Here is a 12,348-nt window from a genome sequence, read left to right on the forward strand (position 1 = left end):
AAATGCTACTGCATTTTTTAAATGGAAACTCTTGACCTGAAAAATAAGTTTAATTGTGCTTTTTAAGATAGTCTTTGAAGAGAGTGTATAAAAGAAGAAAGTTGTTTATAGCTAGTTACAGTTAAGAGAAATTATCTAAAATTTGGAAATCAAAAGAATGTACAGCATGTTCTTTCAGTGCCTTGTGTGGGGGTGTTGTTTAACAGGCCCACCCGAAGGGTGTTTAATTCTCATCTTGTGCTCTACTTTTTATTTACTGTTTAGTTAGAGCCCTGAACAGGGACGCTATCTGTTAGCTTACAGATTTTTGTCTGGTAAAGAGATAACCCCAAAGGTTGTGGTTTTATTTCCTTGCAGGACATTAACAAGTTTTTTAAACCTAACCCACCTATCTTAGTCTAACACTTAAAAAATAAGTCTTTTCTGATTGGCTGTCTAAACCTGTTCCCATAAATGCTCCTGGAACTAGCCTTACCATATTACTGGTTCCCTCATTAATTAATGGGTTGAATAAATTATTTGGCACATGGTCATTTTATATTTGTGGGAAAGTCATTTTTTACCTTTTTTGAAACTCATCATTGGATACTACCATGGCATTTCTCTTCTGTACTTTCACATTGTACCTAGGAATTGACTTCTGAGGACATGCACAGTAATGCCAAAGATTCTAAATTCTGAGGGAACTGAAGTAATTATCCTCATTTCTGTTGCGTTTTTTCCGAGAAAGTTTATAAGGTATAAAACTGGGTTTTAATAACTAAAACGCCCTATTATTATTATATATATTAATGTATATTAATATTCTCTCTTTCTCTCTCTCTCTTTTTATTTATTTTTTTTGTAGGCTTAAGCACATAAAACATTCACTGTGAAGAAAATAACATTTTGAGACATTTTTCTGTCACAAGTGGTAGAGGAAAAACCAGAAGTGCACTCTCCTATGTGTGTACCTCATTTTACTGCTTTTGATATGTCAGCTTAGTAATGAAGCCACCATTATGTCCTCAGTCAGTGAAGTAAATGTTGATATCAGAGATTTCCTAATGAGCATTAATTTGGAGCAGTACCTCCCACGCTTCCGTGAGTTTGGTTTGAATACTGTGAAAGACTGTGCAGCAGTGAATGATGGTTTGCTACACAAAATTGGAATATCACCTACCGGACACCGGAAGAGGATACTGAAGCAGTTACAGATAATCTTGTCAAAAATGCAAGATATCCCAATATATGCAAATATCCACAAAACAAAGAAGGACGATGAGACTTCAGAGGATCGCCACAGTCCATCTTCTGGTCAAAATACCTCCACAGAACTTTCCGATACAGGTGACATGCAGGTGTCTGGCCTGACGCGCTGGGAGACTGTCACCAAAAATCTTGATCGAAATGACATTGCAAATAGCCAGTCTCTTAAATCAGACGATGATCTGTCTCATCTTAAACAGAACTTTCCTGTCCCAGAAGAAGAACCACACCAGAATTTGAGTTCTTTCCAACATACTCTACTTGGTAATGAGAATATTAAAGCGGAATCTTTGATTACAGAGAAAACTACGGATTTCGCAGTTGAAGAACAACAAACAAAAAGATTTGAAGTGATCTCGGAAAACGCGAGCAAGCTTCCTGATGTAGATCCTGAATGCCTTTCTTCCCTCGGCTGTTCAATATTGGAGGCACATTCTGGAAATGAAACTAATGGTTTAACAGAAAGATCACCACCATCCCCATTCTTTCAATTTAAGGGAGAAATGGTTGTTAATGATTTGTATGTTCCGTCATCTCCAATCCTAGCACCTATGAGAAGCCGTAGCAAGTTGGTTTCAAGACCATCTCGGTCTTTTCTGCTAAGACATCGGCCTGTGCCAGAGATTCCAGGGTCAACAAAAGGAATTTCAGGGAGGTAAGAATTTTTATGGTGAACTGTATGTATTCAATTTGGGGGAATTTAGTTACCTTTAATACAGATTTTTAGTGTTTGAAAATTTGACTCATATTAATTTACCTACTCAACTAACATTTTTTTTCCTTCTTTTTAAACTAGAACATGCCATTTCTTTTACATATTGTTTCTCAGAGTCTTTTTTCAACTTATAACTGCCTGGGACTCTTTAGTTTTCTCCCTGTAATTGGGGGAAATTCCCTTTAATTTTACCTGGCTGTTCCTTCCCATACTTTCCCCTCACACCTGGTATTATATTCTTCCACGAGTGCAGTTCTCATATTGAAATTGCTGATTCTGTCTCCTTACTGGATTCTTTGTTCTTTGGCGGGGACAGCCTTTCTAATGTGTATATTTCTACTGCCTGCCACAATGCGTTGGCATGAATTAATAATTCAAGACACATCTGAGGAGCTCCTGCTCGGGTGCTGGTCACTGCGCTAGGTGCAAAGGAGAGAGGGAAGAATAAAGGCGCTTGAGGTGTAGTGTAGGAAACAGACATAAAAAACATGGTCACAGTGCAGTGTGAAAACCAGTTCACTCACACCAGAATTCTAAGGAGGGGCCCCCCAGCATGTTGGGTTCGTAGCCTTTGAGGTAACTGTCGGGCTTAAGAGCTGACTTAACAGCAGGGAGAGCTTTCATCCCTTTCTCAAAGTTACACCTAAAATAGTTGTGGTTTTCTCCAGGGTTGTGGTGGGATGTTTTTTTCACTAAAAGCTAACACTCGTCTCTCTGCTGGGAGTCCTGAGGTTGTTCAACTGTTAACTGCTGTGGTACTAAATGTGATTACGGATTTCCTGCACGGGCATTTCTTCAAGATCCTCCGTCCCTGCGTGCATCCACTCTGTCCCTACTGTTGGTCCTTTTGCCCTTGGGCATCTGTGGTGATTATTGTGCAAGATCTCGGTTGTGTTTGCAGGGGGAAGTGTGGTGGCTTAGTATTTGCCTAAGAAAATGTGGCCATTTATAGGACTGTTCTTCTAAGAACTTTTCAGTAGAGGGGCATCTGAGTGGCTCAGTGGGTTAAGCCTCTGCCTTTGGCTCAGGTCATGATCTCAGGGTCCTGGGATTGAGCCCCGCATCGGGCTGTCTGCTCGGCGGGGAGCCTGCTTCCCCGTCTCTCTCTCTTCCTGCCTCTCTGCCTACTTGTGATCTCTGTCCATCAAATAAATAAATAAAATCTTAAAAAAAAAAGAAAAAAAAGAACTTCTCACTAAAACATAAACTCTTTGAGGGCAGAGAACCTAGCTTGTTCGTCTTCGTCTTGACATCGTTAGTGCCAATAGCGATGTCTAGTCTTTCCTTGGAAATCAGTAGTGGTGGTGTCATTTATTAAACACTGTAGGTTTTAGTTTGGTTTAAAATTTCCCATGGATTATCTGAATCTCACAGTGGCCCTATGATACACGTCGTATTAATCACCCACTTTTTAATGAGGTGACTGAGGCTCAGTTCATTTTCTAGGATCACATGACTGGTAAACTGGGATTTCATTCCAATACATCAGACTCCAGAGCCCACACTCACTTTCTTAACCGCTTACTTAGTAAATATTCTTAAAAATGTAGATTGCATGTAGGAGATTTGAAGTATTAGTTACACAAGTGGAAGATGACTAATTTTTGTACGACACTTCAGTTTTAAAATGTTTTGCTAATTTTAAACAAAAGAAGGCAACTGAAAAGGGTTTGCTATGAGTACACACATTGGAAGTGTTTCTTTGCCAGAACAGAATCCTTTTGGGTGTTGGTAGGATAACTTCAGATAAGAAACATTTGGCTTAAGTTTTAAACAAGTTGTGCTATTTTTCATACATTTTTGAGAATCTTTTGGTGTTTATTCAGTTGTAAGTGTAAGCTGTGCATCATATGAAAGGCTTGTTATTAACATTATTTGTGTGAGTCTTTGAAGATGAAACTTGAAATAATGTTAAAATTATTTGTAAATAACTTAGTGCCAGTTGCTTCGGAGCCCTGCCAAATTACCCCTTGTAACCTTTCTGCTCTGATTGTGGCAGTAAATGGACCTGTGTATCTATGGTCCTCATATCATAACATGAGAAAGTAAACTAAATTATTTTCACACTGCACTGTGTTTTTCCTTGTGGTGCTGGCCTGAATTGCAAATAATAATTTTGCAAGATTTTAAAAATGTCATAATATGACTTTTAAACTGTGGATTCTATAACCTGAGATTGTTTGTAATCAAATAACATATAAATTATATTTTAGTACATTTCTCGAGGTACCAAATAAAAATATTTTTTGTGGACAATACTTGTAACCTAATTCCTTTACTAGGTAAACATTTTGTGTATCTGATAAAAGGTATAGATGTTGGATGTGTTACCCTGGTGTGAGGCTCGCCCTTTCTCTCTCTCTCTCCCTGAACACCAGTTCCTCCCCCTGCCTTTTCCCTCCTTTATCTGACACAATCGTCTCCTGGCCACATGGATTATCTTTGTCCTTTCCTTGAGTTTTCCCTGAATTCCTGCCTGCTCCTAGTCTTGGAAAGGCTGGACTGTGTGGGGATATGGACGATGAACCTCGAAAGCTTTTTTTAATCTTAAGGAGCCAGCTCTTCTCTTCTCAGCTTCCCCTGGAGGTCTCGCATAGAGGCCTCCGAGCAGAAAGAGTGCTAGCATCTTGCCCTTTCCCGGGGAGCCTCTGAATGCTTTGAGGGAAGCGGAAAAAAGCAGAGATGCGGGGAGGAGGATGGTACGCAGGGCTGCACTGTGGTCAGAGCACATCCGTTACAATTTCAGACTGAGGCACTGTATTGACTAAGGGCCCTTGACAAGTGTGAAATATAAACCCCGTCTCTAGGCTTCTTTGAAATTTGTATTGATAACAGCAACCGTAGATATTTTTCTTTAGTTCTACGTAGACATGAGATGAACATTAAAAGTGTCCCATTACATGGTAAAGTACCCACTACATGGGTAATACTTTAATGTTGAAATATACATGAGCAGAAAGTATACAAAAAGGTAATAAGCAATTGTTGGGTTCATTGAAGTGGAAAAATACGGGAATTCAACCTGTCTTTCTCATGTTCAAGAAAATTGCACATTTCACGTTATCGTGGAAAAATGCTTAGCAGTCCAAAATTTATTTTCTTTTAAAAATACCTTCTTATGAATTCTGTGAAAAAAATAGGCTGATTATTTCAGTATTTGCAAAGTTCTGACTTCATCTAAATAACGAATCAAAATTTACTTCATGGTTTGATTTATTCTTAGAGGATGATGATGTGTTTGCTCCATACTTTTTATAAGTAAAAAGACATTAGGTATATGCTTTTTAAATTTTTCACACACTGCTTTGTTTGCAAAAATATATAAAATTTTTAAGTTTTTGCTGAAACTCCAGTTAACAGATGGTGTAATATTAGTTTCAGTGTAGAATATAGTGATTTAGCACTTCCATACAACAGTGGTGCTCATCACAGTAACTGGCCTGCTCCTCAGTCCCCATCACCTGTTTAACCCATCTCTCCACCCATCTCCCTGTGGGTCACTAGCAGTTCGTTCTCTGTAGTTAAGAGTCGGTTTCTTGGTTGCCTCTCCTTCTCCTTTTATTCCCCTTCGATCCTTAGTTTTGTTTCTTAAATTCCACATGAGTGAAATCATATGGTATTTCTCTAACTTGTTTAGCTTATACTCTCTAGTTCTGTCCATATCCTTGCAAATGGCAAGATCTCATTCTTTTTTATGGTTGAGTAATATTCCATTGTACACATATGCACACCCCATCTTCTTTATCCATTTGTCAGTCACAGGACACTTGAGCTCTTTCTATAATTTGGCTTTTGTGGATAATGCTGCTATAAATAATCAGGGTGCATGTGTTCCTTTGAATCAGTGTTTTTCTATCCTTTGGGTAGATGCTTAGTAGTACAATTGCTGGGTTGTAGGGTAGTTCTTTTTTTTTTTTTTAAGATTTTATTTATTTATTTGACAGAGATCACAAGTAGGCAGAGAGACAGGCAGAAGACAGAGAGAGAGGGGGAAGCAGGCTCTCTGCTGAGGCTCGATTCCAGGATCCCGGGATCATGACCTGAGCCAAAGGCAGAGACTTTAACCCACTGAACCACCCAGGCGCCCCTGGGTAGTTCTATTTTTAACTTTATAAGGAACCTCTGTACTGTTTTCCAGAGTGGCTGTACCCATTTGCATCACCACCAACACTGCAAGAGGTTCCTCTTTCTCCACATCCTTGCCAACACTTATTTGTTCTTATGTTGCTGATTTTAGCCATTTTGACAGATGATGTTAGGTGATACCTCTTTGTAGTTTTGTTTTATATTTCCCTGATGAGTGATGTCAAATATCTTTTCATGTGTCTATTGGCCATCTGGATGTCGTCTTTCCACTATAACGTGAAATGTGCAGTTTCCTTGAAGATGAGAAAGACAGAAAAATGTCTATTCATGACCTCTGCCCATGAAAAACTATATTTTGAGCTACAACTTTTGCTAGTTGATTAAAATAAAAATTTGAGAATAATGATGTAGATTTTTGTGTTGCAATCCTTCTGTAATTATCATTATTCTTACCCTAAGGATGTTTTTGGAACTTCTTGGATTGAGACTTAATTGTCTGTACATTGTAAATTTCACATGCTTGGTCTGTGTTGTCGTTAATACACTTTCATGTTTTCTGAAATCAGATTTGTGTGTTTTATTTAGATATTATGTAACCTCAAGGCAGTTTTAAACTGATGCTTATTGATTGTGGTTTTCTTTTGAATTGAGTTCTGTAATGACCTGTAGTTAGTCTGTTGTAAGTCTGTTATGAATTGCAAGAATTGGATTTTTAAAAAAAAACATTTTATGAAATGATAGTCCATTTATGGTATGTAATTATTTTTTGGTATGGCTGCCTTCTCTAAGTAACAAGTATAGATCCTAAAGGGAGACATTAATATTAATTAACCTTTATAACGTGGCTTTTCCTTGGTAATTTTAGGGATTAAAACATATATAAAAAAATAACATCTGTAGGCATGCTGAAGATCCACTTTAATAATCAGAGGTTTTCTTTTGTTTGTTTGTTTGGTTTTTTTTTTTGCCGCTTGGTGTTTTACTTAATATTATTTTTGAGATTTGTCCACAATGATGCACATATTTTATGCAATGACTGTTACATATTATTTTATTAAAAATAACACTCTACAGTTTATTCCCTTACTAGGTTGTTGACATGTTTTTTCTATCACAAGTGAAAAATGTGATTACTTTTAAGGACTTTAAGAAACAAATGTACACATAAAGTTTCCTGGGAGGAACGTCCATTTTTTTTCTCTAATAAAATAATGATTTGTTCATTCTTACTGAGTGTTTATATTGTGAAGGGTACTCTTTAAATGTTTTAAAAACATTTTCTCATGAGTACTCATAATATTCCTAGGAAGCAGGCCCTGTTTTATTCCCCTTTAATAAATGAGGAAACCAGGCTCAGGACTCTTAGATAACTTAACCAAAGTCACGAAAGTGTAATTAACAAGAGAAGACGGTAGCTACTGCATTTCTGTATGGATTTTTAATTTTTATAAATCAACCATGCTTTATATTTCAAATTTAAAAGCAGTCTACAGTTTTTAGGGCAAATGGTGGGTTATCAACAGGGCAGAAAGAGACAGAAATGAGGAAAGAGTGTGAGCTTTGCTTCTTGTTAGCTGTGGGAGGTGGGCTGGGAGAGCCTCCTTCCTTTATTGGTGAGATTAAGCACCAGGTCCTATGTCAGAGGATGAAAGATGAGATGCAGATATATAAATTCCTAACATAATGCTTTAGGCACAATAAGTATTAGAATATAAAATAGCTTGTGATAATTTATTCATAGATAAATGAGAATATACAGATAACTGATTTTCAAAACAGCTTTTTTTCTGTATTGAGCTAATCTTTCATCAACAGTAGATCAAATGAAGTTGGTTGATTTGGTAATTGTTTGCAGGTGGATATTTAGTATAAGAATTAAAATCGCAAACATTCTTTATATTTCATATGGCTAGTAGTAAAGCCAGCAAAATATACTTTAAAACACCCCTAGTAGATAAAATTATTCTAATTCCTTTTTAGATGTGTTTTCTGTATATGTAAAATATGTTATCTTTTCATTAATTTTATTAAATATTACATGTAAATATAATTTTCTTTTTTGGTTTTTGTATTTAAGACACATTTGTATACTCAAAGGTTACAAAGGTTTTCTTGTGTGTATTTCCAGGCATTTTAGAGCTTTAGCAGTGACTTGTAGTTCTAAAAACTATTTCAAGTTAATTTTTGTATATTGTATGAAGTAATGGTTGGTATTCACATCTTTTTTTCCATTTTCCCATTTTTCCATTGAGATAACCATTTGTTCCTGCAACACTTGTTGAAAAGACAACAAGCCTTGATTTCTTGTTCAAAAACTAATAGACCATAGATGTGTGGGAGATATGTGGTATTTTTATTCTGTTCCATTAATTTATGTTCTTATTCTTTTACCAATAACACATTGGTTTGATTGCTATAGGTTTAGATTAAGTATTGAAACTGTATACATCTCCCAGTTTGTTCTTTTAAATATTTATTTGGAGCATTCCAGGTTATTTATGTTGACTGTATGTATCAATATTGGGAGAATTGATATCTTAATAGTATTGAGTCTTCCAATCCATTAACATGGTATATCTATTCATTTTGGTCTTCAGTTTTTCAATGTTTTATGGTTTTCAGTGTGTAGATCAAAGCAGATCATGTTTTGACCTATTTACCCCTTAGTATTTCGTGTTATAGGTGTTACTATAAAAATTGTATTTCAAACTATTTTTCCAGTTGCTCAATGCCAGTATTTAGAAATACTATTGAATTTGTTAATATTTTCCCCTTCCTGTGGGACCTTGCTAGACTTGTTAATTTGGGAATCTTTTTGGTAGGTCCCTTAAGATTTTCTACTTAATAGATACCTTCTGCTTGTAAGAGATTTTCCTTTCCAAAGTGCATGCCTTTTCTTTCTTTCACTTACATTGCACTGGTGGGGACCTCTGAAATAATGTGAATGTAAGTAGTGAGAGCAGACCTCTCTGTCTTTCTCTCAATCTTAAGAAAAACCATTCAGCCTTTAACATGAATTATGGTTTAGATTTTCCATAAATGCCATTTACTAGGTTGAGGGGTTTTCTTTTATTCCGAGTGTACTGAGAGTCTTTATTGTAAATGGTTGTTAAATCATGTCATGGGTTTCCTGGATCTATTGTTATGACAATGTGATTTTTCTCTTTAATTTTCTTCATTTGGTGAATTACATTGATTTTTCCCATGTTAAATCAGCTTTGCTTTCCTGGGCCAAATCTCATCTGGTTATAATATATTATTTGTATAGGTTGGTTGATTTGATTTGCTAATAATTTGTTAATAAGTTTTGCATCTGAATTCATGAGGCAGTTTTGTCTTTGACTGGCTTTGAGGTACTGACCTTATGGAATGAATTGGGAAAATAGTCTCTCCTTCCCTGTTTTTTGAAAAAGTTCATATAGAATTGCTATTATTTCTTCTGAAATGTTTGGTGGAATTCACCAGTGAAATGTCTCAGCCTAGAGTTTTTTGTGGGTAGGAGACTAGTTACTAGATTCAGTTTCTCTAATAGATACGGGATATTAAGATTTTTGTATTCTTTATTATATTTGATAAATTATGTTGCAGAGAATTTTTCCATTTCATCTGAGTTGTTGAATTTATTGGCATAAAGTTTTTTTCCTAATAATCTATAGGTATTCTTTTAATGTTTGCAGCATTTGTAGTGATGTCCAGTTTTGTTCCTGATATTGGTAATTTCTGTCTTGCTTTTATGTTCCTTTCCTGAGGTTTATCAGTTTTATTGCTGTTTTTGAAAAACCAGCTTTAGTTACAATGATTTTAAAATTTTGTCTATATTTTATTTCATTGATTTCTATTCTTTTTTTTTTTTTTTTCTTTTTATATCCTTGCTTGTAGTTTCTTGGGCAGATAGATGTTTAAGAGACATTAAGGACATTCTCTTGATCCTTGCATTTATATGGAAAAATAGAACTCTTGCATATAGTAGTGGGTATTTATTGCAGTTGTTTCCAGAGTGTTTTCTTTCTCTGTCATTATTATTATGTTGGGTTCTAATTAATTTACCTGAAATCTTTTTCTCCCAGGGTAGCAAATTTTTTGAGAAAAGTCTTACGTATTTTCATACTATACTCATATACTCAAAAAGCCAACAATTTTGACTCAATGTTGTAAAGCTAATGACCAAAAAACCCTACATAAATACTGAAATCTAGTTAGAAAATTAGTTTCTTCCAAGTGTATGGCTAGCAGTTTTGAAATTCCTATGTGCATCCTAGCATTGGGCAACCATATTCATTTACTTTTGGGAATTATAAATGTGGGAGGTAAATGCTTATAAAATCCAGTGAAGTCTCATTAAGGCTACTTAGAAAAACATTTATGGAATTTAGCCATTCTGTTTAATTAAAATCAAATTTGTTTTTCAATAGTAGTATTTTTTTTCTATCCAGAAGAATGTATGTCTCTATAATTAATCTTTTACTCAGGATAGTAATTTACCTATTTTTGCTTATCTGTTTTAATTTATCTATTTTCCCCCTTTGCTTTAAGCTATTTTCGTGAGAGAAGAAATGTTGCTACCTCAACTGGTAAGTCTGTGACACAGGAAAGTGAATCTCCACATTTAAAGTCTTTGTAAATTAGCACTCATTTTACAGTCCCAACTGTGTCAAAATTGTGATTAAAAAAAAAAAAAAAATAAGCAGCTCCCTTGTGGAGTAGGGAATAATGGGAATAATTGTCTGTTAGGGTTCATAATACATTGGATGCTTTTAAAGGTGAGTGAATAAAAGACAGTAATTTGTACTCAGATTCCTGAAAACCTGTACATACTAATGTAAAAAATATTTTTGCACCAGGCTTCATTTATCATCAGCCACACTCTAAGGCACTTAACTAAATTAAGTGGTTTCTTTCCATAAATCTATGGAAAGAATTTTTCCATGGTAACTGGAAAGGGCTGAATTACTTTGGTAAATTGATTATTGACAGGGATTTTCTTTCTTTTTGAAAATTCTGCTTGTAGAAGTTCAGGAACATTCTTCATAATAATAAGATGGCAAACACTTGGTTACTGACCCTTTAAAAAAATTTGCCATAACAAAATGCAAGTGTTGAGAATTCTTTCCTGCAGATCTGTGTAATTCAAGGACAGTGGAAATTCCCTTGAAATAACTTATTTACAGATGTGTTAGTGACTGTGATGTTAGATCATATTAAGTGGATTCTGGTATTTTGAGTGATATAATAACTGTTATATTAGTGAACTTTTAATAATTAAGTTGTTGAAAATTATACATCTAATACTTATTTTCTGCCATTAGTACTATTCTCTTATTTAGGAATTAACATTATAAATGGCATTTTGACTATTTGCATTATATGTGGGAAATGTGCTTAGTTATATTAATGTGGATCTTAGAGGTTAGCAAGGACATATATGACACATCACACTTTAGGAAACAATGATGTGTCTTTGTGGTGAAGTGAGAGGTATACGCAGTGAATTCTATATCAAGAACACCATAGGAGGAATTGATTGGAGGGTGAAAATCATAAGCATAATTTTGGACTCTCAGAATAAAGCTTAAGTTGTGATATTGTTATAAAATAATTAAACACTTGCTTTAAAAAAAAAATCGCATTATTCACATCTTTTCATTCTCATCCTATCATTCCCCCCAAAAGATTCAAATGAGGAAAATTCATCTTCCATTTTTCCTTATGGAGAGACCTTTCTCATCCAGAGACTAGAAAATTTCAAGGTTAGTCCCATACATTTACATTTTTTTTCCATATTTAAGTCTTTGCTTTTCTGTCTATATTTGCTTCTTCATTTATTCCTTTAAGGTGTTTGAAAAATGAATTATATTGAAGAAAGACAGTAAAATTCTGTCAAAAAATTCTGTTCAGTAAAATCCTGGTAAATGTGTATCTTTAAATATATTTTGCAAAAACATGTTCCGTTTCAGGAAGGCAGGAGGGTAGGTTTTCAGAATTTTCTAACTTTCAGGTTTTTCCAAAAGATAAGTTACTTTAAAGACAAATCCCCAGAGAAAGCAAAAGCAAACAAACAAAAATCTACTCAATTTTGCATTGCCTTATACCCAAATGTCTACTTCTATTTATACATCTTATTCAGTTTATCACTTAACCTTTCCTTTTGTGCTCTTGTTGTATTTTATTTCTTGGTCCCAATAAAAGAAGTTGGAAGACAAAAAGTGGCAAAGTAAAAGTGAATAAATTTTGTTCTTGGGTGGCATCTTCTGTTTTTCTTGGTTGAAATGATGAATTAAAAAATAATATTGAAAAAGACA

The 12,348-nt window shown here is 34.9% G+C and overlaps 1 protein-coding gene across 6 annotated transcripts in view; it reads left to right on the plus strand.

Moving 5' to 3' along the window:
• ARAP2 (ArfGAP with RhoGAP domain, ankyrin repeat and PH domain 2) overlaps positions 1-12,348 on the plus strand; it is a 188,429-nt gene that overhangs the window by 13,040 nt on the left and 163,041 nt on the right. For 5 of the 6 annotated variants that reach the window (XR_009351110.1, XM_059163894.1, XM_059163866.1 and 2 more), the window contains 3 exons: positions 848-1,903; positions 10,583-10,620; positions 11,720-11,796. Coding sequence is in view for 5 of the 6 variants with exons in the window: in XM_059163894.1 (XP_059019877.1) it covers positions 1,002-1,903; positions 10,583-10,620; positions 11,720-11,796 (1,017 nt within the window). In the remaining variant the exon portion in view is untranslated. Of the gene's footprint in view, positions 1-630; positions 739-847; positions 1,904-10,582; positions 10,621-11,719; positions 11,797-12,348 lie in introns of all 6 variants that reach the window. The other variant, XM_059163875.1, reaches the window with a different exon arrangement.

This window comes from Mustela lutreola, chromosome 1 (genome assembly GCF_030435805.1).
Source record: "Mustela lutreola isolate mMusLut2 chromosome 1, mMusLut2.pri, whole genome shotgun sequence".
Lineage (NCBI taxonomy): Eukaryota > Metazoa > Chordata > Mammalia > Carnivora > Mustelidae > Mustela > Mustela lutreola.